Source organism: Chelonoidis abingdonii, chromosome 17, assembly GCF_003597395.2.
Source record: "Chelonoidis abingdonii isolate Lonesome George chromosome 17, CheloAbing_2.0, whole genome shotgun sequence".
Classification (NCBI taxonomy): domain Eukaryota; kingdom Metazoa; phylum Chordata; order Testudines; family Testudinidae; genus Chelonoidis; species Chelonoidis abingdonii.
The window spans coordinates 8,868,221-8,887,332 of NC_133785.1; the positions used below are offsets into that span (position 1 = coordinate 8,868,221).

Here is a 19,112-nt window from a genome sequence, read left to right on the forward strand (position 1 = left end):
CATTTGCTTCCCACAGCCAGGGATAGAACCCAGGAGTCCCAGACACACCCTAGCCCCCAATCTAACCCACTCAATCCCATTTGCTTCCCACAGCCAGGGATAGAACCCAGGCGTCCGGAGCGCGCCCCCGCCCCCGCTTCTAACAGACCAGCCAGCTGCATTCCCTGGCCCTACACAGCTGGGATTGGATGGTGAGATCACATGATGATGACGGGCTGTTTGCCTGTGCAAGGCGGAAGCAGCCTCTGGCGCAGTGCATTGTGGGGGAATTGCAAGGGGCGGGGGGTCGAAGCTGTAGGGCGTTGTGGGTGTCAGGGAAGGCTCCCGGGTTGGGGTAGGGGCCACTGGGCTCTGTCCTCAGCGCTGGGAGGAGAGTGGGGTCTAGTGGTGAGAGCGGGTGTGTGTGTGTCAGGACTCCTGGATTTTATCCCTAGCATTGGGCAGGTCGTGGGGGGAGGAGGCTGTAATTTGGGGGGCTGCTGGGATTGGTCCAGTTCTCCCACAGGGACAGCCCTGACTCCCAGGTCTCCTCCTAGGACCCACCAGAAGCGTAGTTCAGGTCACCCACCTACCACACCTCACAAGGAGGGGCCCTTCCCTCAGACCTGCCCCTCCTCAGAATCCCCATGGGGAGGACCTGATTCTTCTCATCTTGCCCCACGTGCTGTGGGAACCCCCTGCCCCCCCCCCCCGCATGCCTGGATCCTCACATTCTCTGTCTCTGCTGCAGGTGCCTGGCCAATGGGGGGTGCAGATGAGTTCCCAGTGGGCACATGCCCTGGGATGTGCCCACTGGGTGAGCTGGTGCAGCGGGAGCGCCAGGGCCGCCTGCACCGGCTGGAGCTGCGGGAGGGGACGCGGCAGGGTGATCCTGCCCGCGTAGTGAAGGAGTATTCCCGTCCAGCTGCTGGCAAGGAGCTGCCTCGGCCCCAGGAGCTGCGCCCTGCCCCAGTGCTGCTGGCCACTGTGCGCTACCTGCTGGGCCAGGTGGCGCCGCAAGTTGACCTGCCCCCAGCTGAGGTCCATGCTTTCATCTCTGACCGATTGCGTGCTGTGCGCCAGGATGCCACGCTGCAGCAGCTGCAAGGGGCTCCATGCGTGGCCCTGCTGGAGCGATCACTGGGCTACCTGCTCCATGCCGGCTACCAGCTGTGCCAGGAACCTCCTGCCCGCTTCGACCCCCACCTCCATCGCACCCAGCTCCAAGAGTGTTTCAGCTGGCTGCGGCGCTGCTACCGGGACAGCTGTCATCACAGGGAGCCGGCCTTCCAGGCCCTTTTCCTCCTCTACAATCTGGGTGAGCAGCACTAGGGGGTGCTGTGCTGCAGGAGCAGGAGAGAGTCAGTAGGGATCGTTGTGCTGCAGGCAGAATTTGAGGGAGGTCTTGGGAGGTGTGTGCTGGGCTGCAGGGAGTAGGAGAGGGTCAGGAGGGGGCATTGTGCTGCATAGGGCAAGGTGAGTTGCTCAGTAGGGCATGCTGTGCTGCATGCATTGCTCAGTAGGGGGGGCTGTGCTGCAGAGAGTGGGCCATGTTGCTCAGCAGGGGGTACTGTTATGCAGGGAATAGCATGGTGGCTCAGTAGAGGGCACTGTGCCACAGAGACCAGGGTCAGGGGCTCAGTAGGGGGCACTCTCCCCTGGCAGTCAGTGCTGACCCCAGTGCGGTGCTAGGAGGTACTGTGCTGCAGGAAGCAATGTGGGTAGATCAGTGGGTGATGCTGGGCTGCAGAGAGGGGCCAGGGGCTCAGTAGGAGGTGCTGTGTTGCAGGGAGAAGTAGAGGCTCAGAAGAGGGCATTGTGCTGCATGGGGTGGCACAGAGGGCTCAGTAGGGGGTGCTGGAATTTAGAGAATGGTGCAAGGGGCTGGGAGGGAGCCAGATGACAGGGAGAGGGGAATGTAGTCAGGGAAGGGCACTGTGCTGCAGGGAGCAGGATGGGGGATCTCAGTAGGGGCCCTGTGCTACAAGGGGGCGCTGCTCTGATTTCCCCCTTTTCCACCCTAGGCTTCCCGGAAGCCCTGCGCCAGGTCCTGCAGCTCCCAGACTCTGTCCGGGCCTCCCCTGAACTCCGCACGGCGCTGGCTGTCAGCTGGGCTTATCTGGAGCGCAACTGGGCACGATTTTTCTGCCTGGTGCAGGCCCTGCCCTACCTGCCGATTTGCGCCCTCCATCGGCACCTGGGCCCCGCCCGGCGCCTGGCACTGCTCACCTTTAGCCATGGCTTCAGTGCCAGGAACTGTCGCTGCCCTCTGACCTGGCTTGCCCGGCTACTGGCAGTCGACAGCCCTGAGGAGATGGCAGAGCTGTGCCGCCATCATGGGCTCACGGTGCTGGATGGAGCCGTGGTCTTCCAGAAAGCAGCTTTCAGGGACCCAGGCATGCTAGTCCACAGCCCCTCACAGCTGCTAGTGGACAGTAAACGAGGGGAGGCCCCCCTGCTGGAGGTCATCGAAGATTCCTGTAGCTAATGGTCTGGAGAGACTTGGGGGGTGAGGATGGGAGCCAGGACTTCTGAGTTCCCGTCCCTGCCTCTGGGAGAGGAGTGACATCTAGTTGGCTGGATTGGGAGTCAGGTTTTATGGGTTTAATTGCTGGTTCTGGGAAGGGCTGAGAGGGAGGGCTCCTGGTTCTGCTCCTTGCAATGAAAGAGGAATCAGGTTTAGAGTAAGAGACTGGGAGCCAGGACTGCTGGGTTCTCTTAGTGACTCGGCCACTGATTCTCTGTGGGCTGGTCTACACTACGGGGGAAAATCGATCTTAGATACGCAACTTCAGCTGAAGTCGAAGTATCTAAGATCGAATTACTCACCGTCCTCACGGCACGGGATCGATGTCCGCGGCGCCCCCTGTCGATTCCGCAACTCCTCTTGGCTGGTGGAGTTCTGGAATCGATATAAGCGCTTTCAGGGATCGATATATCGCGTCTCATCTAGACACGATATATCGATCCCCAAGCAATCAGTTGCTACCCGCCTATACGGCGGGTAGTGAAGACGTAGCCTGTGTGTCACCTCTGCCAAGCCACTCCCTTTGCCTGATTTTCCCCCTGCATAAAAGGGGGCTAAAGGAAGTAACTTACTTGTGCCTAGTGCAACTGGATGGCTCTGGGCGATCTTTGTGTGTTGATGGGCTCGGCTTCCTGCATTTGACCTTTTGTGCTGGATAATTTGTCTCCCCACCACCACCACCACCCCGCCGGCCTGTGGTTTTACGATTCAGGAAGTTGGCTCAGATCTTGGAGTTTGTGGGAGTTTGTTTGGGTCTGAGCTTTGGTGTGATGGTTTGGGGTCCCCGATCAACGTGGCGGGGAGCTGTATGGAATGGCAGCCAGTGTCCCCTGCCCCAGGTGGGAGGTAGGGGGAAATGTAGGACACAGCCCAAAGCGCCCCTAGAATTTTGGGGTGTCTGGAGGTAATAGAAGTCAGTTTCACAATAAATGTTGACTTGTAAGACGTGGTGGGTCTGTGCAGTGGTGAATTAGCCAATGGGTCCATGGGGCAATGCCCAGGGGTCCCGGCCAATTGAGGAGTCCCATCCCCAGAAGACAAACACCAGGGTGGGGCGGAAGGAGTCTCTGCGTCCCAACCCAGCTCTCTGGCAGCAGGGCAGGGCAGAAGACCCAGCTTCCTGGCCCTGGCTGCAGCCCCTGGACTGGAGGAGTTCTTGCTCCCTGCTGCTGCCTCAGGGCTGGGGGAGCCCTCACTTCCAGCTGTTGTCCCAGGGCCCTACAGGGATTGGCCGGGGGGAAGAGACAGAGCTTACAGGGGTTGGGCTACAGGGAAGAGGCACAAGGTTTGAGGCTGTGGGTGGGGCCACAGGCGGAAGGTGTGGGGAGGGTGCCACCTATTTGCTTTGGCCCAGGGACCCACGAAACCTTAATCCACCTCTGTCTGTGTGGTGTGGGTCTGCCATGTTGGAGCATTGTGTTAATGTCTAGGGGAGCTGAGTGTGTAGTGTTGTGAGGTGGTGCATGAGGGGAAGTGAATGAATCATTGGGGTTAAATGGAGATTTGCATTTGTCTAGGGGGATTGTGTGTGGTTGCATTGTGTGTATGTGGGGAGTCATATGGTGTTACTGGGGGATGGGTTGTCCATGAGGTTTCACAAGTGGGGGCTTTGTGAGGCAGGGTGTGTTTGTGTGTGTGTGAATTTGAGTGTGAAATGGGGGTTGTGTGTGTGGTGTCTGAGGGTTGGGACACACACAGGTCCTTGCCAGAGGATCTCAGAGAGTAGAGTAGAGACTAATGGTTTAGATTGGGAGGAGGGCTGGAGTGGGAGCTAGGACTCCTGGGTTCTATCCCCAGCTCTGGGACGGGGTGGGAATCTCAAGTCTTGGGAAAGTTTAAAGAGACCCAGGTTTTTGAGACTGAAGCCTGAGGCCTGCTTGTGTGGAGGTGTGGGGAGCAGTGCGCCCTGCCAGGATGCCCACCAGAAGCATGGTTAGACACCAGGAAAGAGAGCCACAGCCACGCGCCTAGGCTGTTGGTTGGGATAGAATGTTTTCCTTTGTGCTTTGTTCCTGTGGTTCAGTAATCAATACCTGGGTTTGACGAAGGCTCTTTGGGGTGGCTGTAACCCACTAGTCAGAGGCTCCGAGAGGGAAGATCTGCCAGTGCTTGAACCCAGCAGGCTCGGGATGGGCCCAGCTGTAGCCCGGCGCCCAGGCCAAGAGTAGGAGAATCACAAGATTCTTCCGCAAGAGAGGCGAAGGCTGAAGGCCGGAGACCTGAGGAGGGTGTGCTCAGACAGAAAAGAGGTTTCCCACTGTTTCCGGTTTCCCACTCCCCGCCATCCGGAGCCTGTTGGTCTCCCTGGCCTGGGGCCAGATCAGAGCTGGTTCTCCTTGGAGAAGAAAGGCCCTTTGTGCCACTCCCCACCCCCATGAGCCAGCGAGTCCCCCTGCCCTGGGGCTGGATCAGAGCCACTGCCCCGTAATGGGGATGGGGAAAGGCTTGTGTCCCATTCCTCACCCCCCTGAACCAGCCAGTCTATCGGCCGTAAGGCCAGATCTGAGCCAGGGCCCCCTATAGGGGAAAGGCTCCATATCCTATCCCCAAGCCCCCCTGAGCTAGCCAGGCCTCCTGTTCTGGGACTGGATTCGAGTTGGTGCCTCTTAGAGGGGAAAGGCCCCATGTCCATTTCCTGCCCTGTGGCTGGATCCAAGCTGATGTCCCCTGAAGAGGAAAGGACCCATATCCCATTCCCAACCCCTCTGAGCTAGCCAGTCCCCCTCACCTGAGGCTGGATGGAAGCCAGCGCCCCCTAGAGGTGAAAGGTGCTGTATCCTATTCCCAGTCCTCCTGAGCCAGCCAGTCTCCCACTCTGGGGCCAGACTGGAACTAGCTAGCACCATCTAGATAGGAAAAACCCCATGTCCCATTCCCAGGCACCCTTGTGCATCCCTAGGATGGGTGGGGGGTGTCTATAACTCAGAATCCGACAGCCTGAGAATCTGGGCTGTGTTTATTTCCCTCCAAGGTGCCTCTCCCTCCCTCCTCTTTATGGTGTCCAATTAAATCTTAAAACAACTCAGGCAAACACGCAGCAGCCTCTCAAGAGGAACTGGAGGCCCACGTTCTCACGGGGCCCAGCTGGGACTGATAAGCTGGGACCTTCCAGCCCCTGGGAAACTCCTGCCCGTGATGTGTGTGACAGGGTAAGTGACAGATCCTCCAGTAATGGATGAGGGGCTTGTCTCTCCCAGGAGATTTATGCATCTGCTTATCTGAAGCTTTATTAGTCTGGGGAATTTCGCCATCATCGGAGCAGGTGACTCTGTTCCGCAATGATCCGGATGGGTCACATCTGCCCTTTAAGGTGGTGCTCCAGGGGCTAGGCTGCTGGCCCGAGACTCAGGACAGCTGGGTTCAATTTCTGGCTCTGCTGCAATTCCATTGGTGGTCATCCACTCGGTGACTCAAGTTGCGTGTCTGACAAATGGGAAGAATAATCCTGCCTTTTGCCATGACTGCAAACTCTTCAGGGCAGGAGACTGTCTCTCACTCTGTGTCTGTGCTGTGCCTGTCCAGCTGGGGATTGTGCAGCACTTAGAACCACAGGAGCCCCAGTCTCAGTCATGGGTCTGCAGCACTCAGTATGACAAAGGTTCGGATCCCCATTGTGGATCAGTGCCTGGCTCAATGGGTACCATGTGTTCACATGTGAAAGGACCTGGCAGGTCTCTGGTCCCATGGGCCATCTATGGCACTGGTCACAGAGAACCAGGAGGATCTGTATGCCAGTGTGCAAGGGAGTTTGCCACCCTGTGCACCTTTCAGAATTGCCCCAGGCAGGGAGCAGATATAAGGCGGATGTGTGGGTGGGGGGACTAGACGCTTAAAGACCTTATGGGCAGGAGAGTGGAGTTTAGTGATCACAGCTGAGCTGCTGGGAGTCAGGATCCATGGGAGGAGAGGGACTGGGAAGACCCAAGACTTCCCCTCCTTTCCCCCAGGGGAACAACTCCCTCCACTGGGGCATGCAACTCTGTACAAAGACCCTGTGGGTCCGTGGAACTCTGGCTGTGTCAAAGGGGCATGAAAACAGGCCCTGATAATGCCAGCAAGCAGAAAACAAGAGGCACAGGGTGGGGGCTGGAGATTAAGGGCTGAATGGAGGCAGTGAATGGGCCAGGCAGTGCGGGGGGGCACAAATCCTTTGGACGCATCGAGACGTGAATATAGGAGCAGACACAGCACTTGTGCCTAAGCCCTGGCCTGCCACCCACCGTATGGGGCTGGGTGGCTATTGTGGCGTCCACAGGCCCAGACTAATCCTAGCCGCATTCCTGATGGGTTGGCTAAAGGCTTCTCCCAGGGTTAGCTTATTACACCAGCCCTGGGGAGCGGGTCTAGGGCGAGAGGGGAAGAGACCCTTAAAGACCCTGGGGGCTGGGGAGCAGGGTGGAGCATTGAGGGTTGGGGATATGGGAGTCATGACTCTTGGGTTCTCTCCCCAGCACAGGGATGGGAGTGATGTCTTGTAGTTGGAACAGCGGGGCATGGGAGGCAGGAAGCCTGGGTTCTGTCCCCATTCAGGGAGGGGAGTGGGGGCAGCTGGATAGTGGGCCCTATGTGAGGCGGTGTGGGTACACCTCCCTGTGAGCACTGGGTGTGGTTGTGCATGAGGAGGGTGTTTGAATGCAAGTGGGTACATGTGTTTAGGGGAGGGGGTTGTCTGTTTGAACAGCTGCCCCATAAATGTCAGATTTAGGTTGCAATTCTCTGTCCCCTTCCCTCCTCCAGGGACTTCACAGATCCCAACCATCTAGGACCCCCCAGACCCTGTTGATTCCCTCTCCCCCACCCCACCTGGGTCTCATTGATCCTGACCCCTTACCCTGCACACACAGACACACTGACTCTGTGGCCCCTTGGATTCTGGCAGGTCGCTTCCTGCTCCGAGGCTGCCCTGGCTGCCAGCTGCCCCAGAGGAAGTACCGTTGTATTTATGGTGTGATTTACAGCACCCCAGAGTGGCAGCTGGGAGGCGAGCGTTGTAGCCACCTGACTTAGCCAAGGATCTGGAGACGGGGGCAGCTGGGAGTCAAGATTCTTGGGGTTCTGTCTGAGCTCTAGAAGTGCAGTGGGCTCTAGTGGGACAGGGTCAGGGGTGGGAGCTTAGAGTTAGGACTCTGGGTTCTCCCTCCAGCTCTGGGAAGGGAGTGGGGTGCAATGGGTTAGAGCAGGGAGGCTGGGAGTCAGGACACCTGGGTTCTATCCTCGGCTCTGGGAGGGGAGCAAGGTGTAATGGGTTAGAGTGGAGGGCTGAGTCAGGACTCCTAAGTTCTCTCCTCAGTTCTGGGAGGGGAGTGGGTTCCTGTGTTCACTTGTTTCCTAGCATTTTCTTCCCCCTTTGTGGTCTCCAGGACTTGGCTCTTCCTTTTGGCATCTGGGTCCAGCTTGTCCCTCCTCCCACTCTGGCCCAGGATTGACAAGGGGATAACCCTCTGCCCAATCATGGTTCAGCTCCTCCCATGGTACTGGCATTCCCCTCCCCCCACGTGGGGCTGTGTCCCCGTGGTGTGATGTCACCAGAGGAATGACCCAGGTTCTTCCAGGCTCTGTCAATCAGTGTGGCAGAGACTAGCTGGCATCAGGGATCGGGGCTCTCCCCAGGGTGGGCACCTGCCAAGCGGTGAGTCAGAATACCATCTGCCCCTGTCACCTGCCTTCAGGTGCCAGCATGAGCAAAAGGGGCAGAGTCAACTGGGGACTTCCAGGGTACCCCAGAGATGCTGGGGAGGGGTGGAACAGAGGGCATGGGGGTTCAGGAGCAGGGTGGGGGAGTTGAGGGGAGGCAGGGTCTGGGTGAGGAGAAGCTGGAATTGTAATATAAGGGTTGGCGAGCAGGAGAAGGCTGGGAGTTGGGGGCAGAGTCTGGGTCAGGTGATGCTCAGGGTTTGGGGCCAGGGAAGGTCTGGGGGTGGGGTGCAGGGGATGAAGCGAGGCTGCAAAGGGGCTGGGGGATTGGGGTGATTAGGGGAGCCAGAGGGGATGCAGGGCTGGGAGGTAGGAAGGTCTGGGTGGAGGTCTGGGGGGGGGGGCGCGCAGGAAGAGGCTTGGAGGCAGGGGTTTAGGGGGGAGCTGGGGTGGGAAATGCAAGGTAGCAGGGAAGGTCTGGGTGGAGGATATAGGAGGGCTGAAAGGAAGCAGGGTCTGGGTGGGAGGATGCAGGGGATGGCTTGTGGGAGACAATTGGAGGATGCTGAGGGAGGCAGGGTCTGGTTTGGGAGATGCAGGGGGGTGGGGCAGAAGGGAGGCAGGAGAATTGTCTGTTTACTATAAAGTTAAGCCAGTGTGAGAGCCACAGATCCCAGAATCCCCATGTTGCCCCCTTCCAGCCAACACTGTGGGGGTTGTTAGGTGCCCATTGCCCCAGCCTCTTGCTTTCTTCCCCCGACACAGCCTATTCCTAGTAGTTGTTCCAAGGGGTTTGGGAGGGGGCTGCGAGAAGGGGGGTTGCACTCTTGTGTCAGGGTAACAAAATGGGGAGCAGCCTCCTGGTCATGTAGGAGTCGGGGACGGGGGTCTGAGGCAAGGGCTGCCTAGTCCAGGCCTGAGAGATCACTGGGGAACAGGGATCTCAACCGGAGAGCTTGGAGGGGTCAAGGTGGGGTTGTCATAGCCCAGGCATGGGGGGCGGAATGGCCTGCCACAGCCTAGGGCAGCGAGGGGATCTCAGCAGAGGCAAGGCTGGGGTAGGGACAGGGCTGTCTCAGAGAGGGAACTAGGAGATCTGCCATAGCTCAGGCCTGGGTGGATGTGGGGACAGGGATCTCAGCAGGGGATGTGGGAGCTGTGGAGGGTTGGGGGCACTGTGTGTGGTGGAGAACAGGGAGCTGTTAGATTTGCATCAGGCCTACACGCGTCTCCCAGCTGCCTTCTCAGGGAGCAGCCAGGGCTCTGTTTGTTTTGGCCAGGGACCATGGGGGGGAGAGTTTGCTTGGCGGGGGGGAAGGGAACCTTTGCCCCACTGGCACCTCTGCCTACAGCCCTTAAATGGCCCTGTACCCTCCCCCAACCTGCCAGCCCAAGGTCCACCAGCTGGGATCTCTGCACAAGCCAGCTGTATTAACCCCTTCCCTGCTTCTGCCCCATGCTTAGTCTGGGGTTGAGGCAGACCTCCCCCGCCCCCCACCAATGCAGAGCAGGACCCACTGAGAAAAGCCAAAGAAGGAGCAGGTTGGGGGAGTCAGTAGGGGGTGCTCTCCCCTCACCATCAGTGCTGATCCCAATGCCCTAGTGTGGTGCTCGGGGGTGCTGTGCTGCAAGTAGTGGGGCAGGTTCTCAGTAGGGGGCGCTCTCCACTTGTATTCATTGTTGACCCTAATGCCCCAGAGTGGTACTGGGGGTGCTGTGCTGCAGGAGGGAGCACGGCACACGACAGACTCCCGAACTCCCATGCGTCCGATCTTTTTTGCAGACTCCCAACAACAATGTCCTTCTCTGGCACCAATCTCAAGCTGGAGCGGCTAGAGGAGCAGCAGTTGGAGGGCCCTGCCTACCAGCTAAGCCAGCCTAGGGGCTGCGGTGACATGGCGGGCCCTTACCCTGACAGTGATCTCATTTCCCAATGGCTGCGCAGGAGTGTGAAGGCCAAGCTGGCAGAGGCCTGTGACTCAGGCGAGTCTTCCCAGGGAGACGGGGAGGTCCTGGGGAAGAGAGGTCTTGATCCAGAAGGTGCCAAGGACTTTGCCTGGGCCAAGCGGGCCCGGGTAGAGAACATTGTGTGCAGCATCAGCAGCTCGTATGGTGATGAGGGTCTGGAAGAAGGGGGCACCGGGTACGGCCGCTCCCGCCGGGCCCGGGAGCGGAGCCAGCTCAAGCTGCAGCTGGAGAAGATGCGTGAGCAAGTGTTCCAGCTGCAGGAGAAACTGTGCCAGATCTACAGCGGGGTGGCACGAGAGGAAGGAAGCAATGTGGGAGCAGCCTGGTCCCAGGAGCCAGGCAGAGTTGGAGCCAGCACCCAGCGTCCTGGGGGAGGGAGTAGGCACCCTGGCACCCTGGCTGAAGCCCTGAAGGAGGAGCTTGGGGCAGCCATGACCCAGGTGGTGGACACAGTCGTGCAGGTGTTTTCCCGCCAGCAACCCCCACCGGAGGAGGCACCCTGCAGTTACCCAAGTGACCAGACAGAGGCACTGCCCCTAGTGGTGCGGAAGAGCCTGCCCCGTGCCTGCCCTGAGCTGGTGGCCGGCACCTTCCCCCAGCCCATGGCTGTGCCCCCATACCTGTCGGCCTTCAAGGACAGAGCAACGGGAGAGGCCTACTGGGAGGGTGTGAGCCTGCGCACCAAGCTGTCCTCACGCCACCTGCTGCAGCCACACTGTGCCCTCTTCCAGCTGGCAGGGCCGACTGACCACCAGCTCCCCAAGAGCCAGGCCACAGAGACGCACCATGGCCTGGAGCCAGCCCTCTACAAGCCCTCAATATCCTTTAATAGCCAGCCAGGACTCGGGGTAGAGTGGGGAGAGGGTCTGATCCCTGCCCCCCACTTCCCCCACACACATCCTGCCCCCAATTAACCCACATACCTCACACACACACACACATATCCTGTCCCCCACTGACCCATGCACACACCCTGCCCACAACTAACCCACACACATTCACCCCCTCATACATGCCCTGCCCCCCACACTCTGCCCCAAACTAACCCACACACATTCACCCCCATGCACATCCTGACCTCCTCACAGTCTGACCTCCACACACTGCCCCGAACTAACCCACACACATTCCCTCCCCATGCACACATTGACCCACACACTGTGCCCCCCAACCCACACATACACACTGCCCCCCCAAACCCTGCTCCCAACTAACCCACACATATTCATCCTCCCTGCACAACCTATCCTCTGCTGACCCACCCCCCACACACACCCTGCCCCAAACCAACCAATGCACGTTCACCATCTATTCACACACTGTTTCCCATAGACCCACACACGGGCATCCCCCTGCTGAACTCCCACATACTGGCCTCTGCCTCATATACACTTACTGACCTGGACATCCCCACACAGTCTCTTCCTTCTCCCTCCCCTGGCCCATGTGCTGCATACACCACCCCCTATACACACACTCCTGTCCCTCCATCTCCCGCACACCCTATACACTGAGCCCTGCCATTAGCTCAGCCAGCCCCCCTCCCCTGGCCCTGCCCTGCTCCACTCCACACCTGCTAACATCTTGCTGCCACCTGTGAGGCATTGACAGGGCAGGTGTTAGAATCACCTGCTCCCCCAACACCACCCACCCACTGCTAGTCCCCTGAGGCCTGGGGTAGGTTTAATGGTTAACCAGGCTGAGCCGGACCCTAAGCTGATTGCACCAGTCGGAAACAGCTTCCTCCTGAAACCCACTATGCATCTGCTGGGAATAATCCTCAGGATTAGTAGGGGTGGGCTGGCAAAGATACTGCCGCTGCCCCCTCCCCCACTGCCTCCCACCCTACATGCTGCCCCCTCCCCCGCTGTCCCCTGCACTACCCACTGCCCCCTCCCCCTGCTGTACACCCTGCCCGCTCCCCCCGCTGCCCCTTGGTCTACACACTGCCCCTCCCCCAACTGCCTCCTGCCCTACACACTGCCTCCTCCCTCAACCTCCTCCCTCCCCACACGCTGCCCCCTCCCTGACTGCCCTCTAGCATACACACTGCCCCCTGCCCTACACACTGCCTCCTCCCCCTGCTGTTCCCTGCCATTCATGCTGCCCACTCTCCTGACTGCCTCCTGCCCTACATGCTGCCCCCTCCCTCAACTATCCCCTGCCCTACACATTGCTCCTCCCTGACTGGCTCCCCATGCCGCCCCCTCCCCTGAAACCCCCCATACACACTGCTCAACACACATTCAACCCACACACACAACCTGCCTTCCACTGACCCCTCTCTCCCTTGACTGCCTAAGCCGAGCTGCCGGGGCAGGGATAAGAGATTGAGAGGTGAAATTCGTGGGGTACAATGGGGAAATTGGGACTGGGAGTCAGGACTCTCCTGGGTTCTATTCTCAGCTTGTGGGCAGCGGTGACTGCTTTCTTTGGGGGGGGAGGTGTCTGCTCTCTGGAGGGCCTTTGACTGAGGTGCTCCCATTATAGCCCTTCCCCTGGTTGCTCCTTAATCCCATCATTCCCAGGAGGGCCTCACCCCTGTGCACTTGAAGAAGGCCAAGCTGATGTTCTTCTACACTCGCTATCCCAGCTCTGGGACGCTCAAGACCTATTTCTCCGATGTCAAGGTGGGTCCCTCGGAACCTCCCCAACTCTGGGACAGTTTAACCGTGGACCCTCCCCATGGATTATGGCCCATGCAGATCCTCTAGCAGCATCCATCTGTGGCGGGAGGGTCTCTTGCCCCTTCCCCACCTCTAATCCTGTTGCCAGAAACAGACACTTAGGTAGATCATGTGATGAGAGATGCAGGGGGCAGGGGGATCGCAACCCCTCCTTGCCAGGGAATGGGCAGAACAGGAATCAGCCTCCTCTTTTCCCAGAGTCATAGGGGACAGCACAGGGGGATTGGACCTCCCTTTTCCCAGAGAGTCGGAGGGCAGGGAAGGTGAGTCACTCCTCCTTTTCAGTGAACTGGGGGACTGAGGCCCAGGGCTGTGTTGATGACAATGTCTCTCTCCTCTTGCCGTCCCCCTAGTTCAATCGCTGCATCACATCCCAGCTCATTAAGTGGTTCAGCAACTTCCGGGAGTTCTTCTATATCCAGATGGAGAAGTTCTCACGCCAAGCATTGAGTGATGGGGTGCTCAGTGCTGAGACGCTGACTGTCACCCGGGACTCAGAGCTGGCACGTGTCCTCAACCAGCACTACAACAAAGCCAATGACTACGAGGTGGGAAGGGGACCCGGCAGCAGGGAGGCAGGCAACGTGGGGTGCACAGACTGGGTGGAGATTTGGGAGGGGCCCCGTCAGTGGGGCAAGTGGATGGGAAGTGGAGCACAGGCCAAGGTGGGGAATGGGGAGGGATTCCAGCTGAGGTGAGGAGTCCAGGCCTGGAGTGATCTTGGCAGCATGGGAGCAATTGACAAGAGAAAACTGACCTTGGGGGAAGAATAAAAGAGCCCAGATAAAACCCCTCCTGCGTCAAGCTTCACCATTCCTGATGGGGTGATGCCCTTGTGTCTTTTTTCCTCCCACCCAGATCCCCAGCAAGTTCCTGGAGGTCTCCCAGGTCACCCTGCGTGAGTTCTTTAGTGCCATCTCCCAGGGCTGTGATGCTGACCCCTCCTGGAAGAAATCCATCTACAAGGTTATCTGCAAACTGGAGTGCGACATCCCCGATGCCTTCAAATCCCCCCACGGCCTGCCGGACACTGTGCATGAGTGACTGGGGGAGGGGTGCTCCAGAGTTGGGGTCCTTGGTGGGGGGTAGGGGAGGAGGGCTCTGGTAATTTATTTCTGATGTGATCCACTATGTCGCTAAGTTGCTGGCTGAGGTAGGGGTGGCCTTGACACCACCCATGTTTCAAAATTATCCTCCCCACACATATCAGAGGTGGTTTCATTGGGAGAGTGTGGGGGAGTGCAGGCCAGGGAGGGATCCCAGCAGTGGGGGAGGCAGGCGGCATGGGGAGCACAGGAAGGGATGGGGGAGGGATCCCAGCAGTAGGGGAGGGAGGCGGCAGCATGGGAGGTGCAGCATGGTGGAGGCAGGCTTGTGGGAGCACAGGCGGGGGATGGAGGAGGGATCCCAGCAATTTGGGGGGGAGGTGGTGTGGGAAGCACAGGCTGCGGGTGGGGCCAGAAGAGAGATCTCAGCAGTGTGGGGTGGGGCGTGGAGCCCGGGAGGGATCCCAGCAGTGAGGGAGGCAGATGGCATCGGGAGCTCAGACGAGGTGCAGGTGAAAGTTTCTTCTTGGGATGGGATCTACAGCTAGGAACAGTACCCACATAGGGCCCATCCACAGCTGAAGCAGCGGCCAGGGCTGGCTTTAGGAAGCGCGGGGCCCAATTCGAACAGTTTCGACAGGGCCCCGGCAGGGAAAACCAAACAAAAAACGAAACACGTAAAAAAAACGTGGGGCTTGTACTCACTGGGCGGTGTTCCGAGTCTTCAGCGGCGCTTCGGTGGCGGGTCCTTCACTCGCTCCAGATCTTCAGCGGCACTGAAGGACCTGCTGCCGAAGTACCGCCGAAGACCCAGAACAAGCAAAGGACCCACCGCAGAAGTGCTGCTGAAAACCCGGAGCGCCACCAGGTGAGTAAAAATTTAAAAGGCGCCTCTAGCCAGGGAAGAGATTCTCACTAGGCGCGGGGCCCGATTTGGGGGAATTGGTGGAATTGGCCTAAAACCGGCCATGGCAGTGGGTGGTTTGTGTTAGTGGCTGCCCTTGCCCACATCCAGGGGTCTGAGGCCTGTGGAAGGAGGGAGAGGGGTGGGATGGGTGGGGAGAGGGGCTTGTGCTTCCCAGTGTATGTATTGCTGAGACTTCATGCTCCCTCTGGAGCCTGCCAATAAAGACACATTGAAAAGCTGCTGTGTCTGTCTCCTGGGGCTGGGCTGGGACTGGGGTTAAATTCCAGTGAGTGCATGTGCTGGATCGACCTCCCCGGAGGCCTGTATGTGAGCCCAGAACGTCAGCAATTCATACTCCCCTGGTGTGGGGTTCTGGCTCTAGAGGAATTTGAAGGCAGTATGTGCAGTGGTTAGGGCACTACCTTGGGAGTCAGGACACCTGGCTCTGCCAGACTTCGTGTGACCTCGGGCATATCACGTAACCTTTCCATGCCTTGCCTTCCCCATCAAATGGGGAAAATTATCCTACCCCTTGTCTGCTTAGGTTCTTTGGGGCAGGGTGTGTCTCTTGCTGTGTGCTTGTGCAATGATGGGTAAAATGGGACTCCCGTCTCATTTGGGGTCTGTGCAGCGCCTGGCATGCTGGAGCCCCAATCTCTGGGGGGTCTCTAAACACTATTGTACACAAACAGTACCAGGCCTGAGACTGGAGTCAGGTCTCCAGTGATCTGATACTGCCTTTGAGGGGGGGCAGTGGAATGATGATTTGCTGATGCCCCTGAGGATGAGACACCGCCAACTTGTGGGGGGTTAGGAAGTGTGGAGAAAGAGAGAGAGACAGAGTGAATGTGGTGGACAATTCCCCCAGCCCTAGTCTGGATCCCCGTTAATTAAATGGCTGCCGTGCTCAGGTGGCTGAACAGCTGGTGGTGCATTTTAAAATCACAAATCTCCCCTCCTGGCCCAGCTGCAAATGGCCAGATTAATACCCCTGATTAACCATAGGGGGAGGGAGGGCTGTTGTTAGCATGATGGCCTCAAAGCCCAAGGTGCTGCAAACCTCTCTGCTGGCAGCCCCACAAGCCTGGAGCCGTCCCCATGCTGTGGAATCTGGTCCCCTAGCTTCTGTGGGGGAGGATTTCTCAGCAGAAGCTAAAGGTGACCTCGACCTGCACAATCATTGCAGGATTTTTCCAAAGCTTTCTGCTTAAGGACACCGGATAGAACTAGGGGACTTAAAGAGTTTTTGGGGAGGGGCTAGTTTGAATTAGATGGAGTGACCTGAGGGATGAGGTCTGTGCCCCAGAGGGTCTCAGGGCCCAGGAGTCTCCTGTTTTGATTCTGAGAGGGGGTGGAATTTGACAATGACTCTTAAAATGCAGTAACTGGTGGCCACCGCGCAGGGAGGGAGGGTGGAATGAGATATTGGGTCTATCAGCTCTGGGTACCAATCTCTATCCAACCTCAGGTCAGAGGGAGTTGGGGGAATGGGCGATGGCTGCTCCTTATACAGGGATCCCTCAGGTAGCAGCAAGATGCGGCCGCTATTTATACAGGGATCCTTCGCCTGGCACTGAGATGTAGCTGCTGCTGGGATAGGCACAGCAGCGTTAATACAGGGCTCCATCCCTCATCAGTGCTGAGAGGCAGCCATCTCTGGGGAGGGGCGTGGGAGCCATTTACATAGGAATTTCTTGCCCAGTGCTGAGATTCAGCTGTTTCTGGGGCAGGGAAAGCACAGAAATGCTACCCAACAGCTGGGACAGCAGAAGCAGTACACTCCTGTAACCAGCTAGTACGGTCGGAGGTAAAATTGAATTGGCCATGTTGGAATTTGGCCAGATAGTGGGGGCTCTTGGGAAAAGTGCTAGGCAAGTTTAGTGACCAGGAGGTGTCAGTGAACCTCATTTTGAAATCTCACGTTAAGGTCAGCAGCACAGCACCCCTTAGCTGGGGAACTGGGGTCAGCACTGATTGTGATGGGAGAGTGCCGCCTACTGAGCCCCCTGTCCCACTCCCTGCACAGCATTGACTCAGCCTCCCCCTGTTTAGCAGTGCTTAGCTAGGGAATTATACCACCGCCCTTAGCCACTGGCCACAGGGGTGAGAGAGGGGATGGCAACCCATAGCTGCTGTGCTGCAGTGACCAAGAGGAACTGCGGGCCAGCAATCTGGGGTGGAGCAGAGAAGAGGCTGCCTACCCAAATCCAGGGGTGGCTGTAGATGGGTCCCATTTCAAAGTGGCTGGAACTAACTTTTCTTCCTTTGGCTTTCCCAGCCCCAATCCCTGCAGGAAAGAGTGGGAGACACCTAGGACCCGCAAGCTGGGAGCTGCCATCGCTACAAGGCTGCTTCTACTCCACTGGGGCTGGTAGCTGCCCCTGTAGTTTCGGGACAGAGACCCCAGGGTACGTGAGAGCTGTCGGTTTGGGACAGAGCCCTCGTTATGTGCAACTGCTCTTTCAGTCTGTGCCAGCATGTGGGGCTTGCTGGGCTGGAGGGTCTCCCCCTCCCTACTGGCGCTCCTGCCTGTAGCTGTGTCTGGCACCTTAAAACCAAGGGCCAGAGGCTTACTTGCAAACTGAGCCTTGTGAAAACTGTGCAGGCCAAGATGGCCGCTGTGCCATGGTAGCTGGGCCCGACAAGTATGGCCTAAGATGGCCTCTGCGCCATGGTACAGGGCCTGACCCGTGTGGCCCAAGATGGGCGCCATGCCATGGTAGCAGGACCCAGTCCATGTGGTCGAAGATGGCCACCGTGCCATAGTAGCCGTGATGGCCACTTGTCCAGGTTTTCCCAGGATTGTCCCTGCCCTGGGATGTCTGTCCAGGTGCTCAGTACACACTGCAAGCTGTCTGGTTTTATGGGCTCAGGATCATCCTGGTGTGGCAGGCTGACAATTTCCTGCAGTGTCCTGACTGAATGTTATTGAATTAAGTTCAAACTTCTTGAATTTGTTTTAACATCTTTGCACTCCATGTATTGAAAATGAGATGGTATCTGTGTTACTGCAGAATTGCATGTATTTCCACGGATGGGTCAATAGGAGAACAGCAGGAGGTGGTTAAGGAAATTCACCCAGGGCAGCCTGTAACATCTCCAGAGGAGACACCCCTTGGAGAGCTGCGCATATATGAGATCAAACTGGATTCTCCAGGGCCCAACAGACAAAGAAAGGGTTCTTGGATAAATAGCCTGGTTTTAACCTGACTCAAGGCCTTCTTTCTGATCGAGCAAACAGACAGGACCCCAGTGCACGGAGGGCCCCAATCCTTAGAGTAGGGTTGGAAGGACGGGGCCGACTGGGCTTGTTCTGAGCTAAAGCTGTGATGATCTTGTAACCGCAAGGAGACTCCTTGGGTCAGGCAGGAATGGAAGAACAGTTCCTTCCAGAATCCATGTTCGGTTTGGGGTTCCTGGTAAGCAAATTAGCATGCGGGTGGATTCTTGTATTGTTTTGAATATGTTTTCTCTGTAGTGCTTTTTACCTTAAGAATAATGGAGGCCTACCTAGGAAGTGCTGGAGGGTACCTCATAACTGTGCAATGATAGGTGTTAACTGTCTCTAAAGAGAAAGCAAGCAGGTTTGGCTTGGGCAAGGTGCCTCTGCTGCAGAGAACATGATGCAGGCAAGGACCTGTGCAGCTTGCAAATCTCCTGGTTAGAAGGGAGAGAGCTGTGGGTCTCCAACAGGAGAGTAAAGAGCTGAGGAGTGGAAAGCTTGTGGGTGAGGACACTTGCTGGGCCACTGAGGGGAAATACAGGCGCAGTTGCCCTGGACTGTGACATCTGGATGTCCTGATTTTTGTATCTCAGAGGTAGCAGCCCCTATAGTGGGACCCACATGGTTCAGCATGGCTACCATGCCACAGTAGCAGGGCCTGTGTGTGCTGAGAGGTGGGGGTACATTGTTATTGCTGTTTTGGAGACAAGGAAAATGAGATGTGGAGAGGGAATGGGACTTGGATTTGAGGCAGTGGCTGAGATGGAGACAGAGCCCAGGAGCTCTGACTCCCAGCACCCACATTGGGCTAATTACAAGACCCCATGCCCTTCCCAGAGATGGAGATAGAACCCAGAAATCCTGACCCCCTCCCCTCCCGCTCCATGTTGTGGTTGTGGGGCCTTTAATGGCCCCAATGCTGTGGTAGCAGGGCTCACTGGGCCCAGGATGATCACCCTGTGCCATGAACAGTGTTCCCAACTCACAGTATTGGTGTGAGTGACAGGATGAATTTCTGGAGCCCAACTGGTAATGATATGAGAAGTTCCAGCCTCGACTTTGCTGGCTTCCAGCCATGTGCTCCTCCAGGAGGGAGGGAGCAAAGATCCCAGCAGCTCAGCATGGCTCCACTCCCTCCTCA

General features: G+C 57.7%; 2 protein-coding genes across 3 annotated transcripts; both read left to right on the forward strand.

Moving 5' to 3' along the window:
* Positions 1-286: 286 nt before the first annotated feature.
* SAC3D1 (SAC3 domain containing 1) lies at positions 287-2,515 on the forward strand. 2 transcript variants are annotated; one of them, XM_032797642.2, is made up of 3 exons: positions 287-387; positions 731-1,297; positions 2,004-2,515. In XM_032797642.2, the coding sequence occupies exons 2-3, from the start codon at positions 742-744 to the stop codon at positions 2,465-2,467; spliced, it is 1,020 nt and encodes a 339-aa protein (XP_032653533.1). In that variant the 5' UTR covers positions 287-387; positions 731-741; the 3' UTR covers positions 2,468-2,515. The 2 variants fall into 2 exon arrangements, with proteins under 2 accessions (XP_032653533.1, XP_032653542.1); XM_032797651.2 differs by lacking the exon at positions 287-387 and having other exon boundaries at positions 402-1,297.
* Positions 2,516-5,332: 2,817 nt separating this feature from the next.
* Positions 5,333-13,911, forward strand: LOC116836176 (prospero homeobox protein 1-like). Its single transcript, XM_075073321.1, has 5 exons — positions 5,333-5,655; positions 9,924-10,956; positions 12,637-12,738; positions 13,149-13,343; positions 13,654-13,911. The coding sequence occupies exons 1-5, from the start codon at positions 5,642-5,644 to the stop codon at positions 13,837-13,839; spliced, it is 1,530 nt and encodes a 509-aa protein (XP_074929422.1). The 5' UTR covers positions 5,333-5,641; the 3' UTR covers positions 13,840-13,911.
* The last annotated feature ends 5,201 nt before the right edge of the window (positions 13,912-19,112 follow it).

Bases quoted from the DNA above. Each gene is read 5' to 3' on its own strand.
- SAC3D1 (XM_032797642.2), top strand. From the start codon at position 742: ATGGGGGGTGCAGATGAGTTCCCAGTGGGCACATGCCCTGGGATGTGC. The intron at 1,298-2,003 runs GTGAGCAGCACT...TTTCCACCCTAG, and splicing joins TTTCCTCCTCTACAATCTGG to GCTTCCCGGAAGCCCTGCGC.
- LOC116836176 (XM_075073321.1), top strand. The intron at 10,957-12,636 runs GTAGAGTGGGGA...CATCATTCCCAG, and splicing joins ATAGCCAGCCAGGACTCGGG to GAGGGCCTCACCCCTGTGCA. The intron at 13,344-13,653 runs GTGGGAAGGGGA...CCTCCCACCCAG, and splicing joins ACAAAGCCAATGACTACGAG to ATCCCCAGCAAGTTCCTGGA.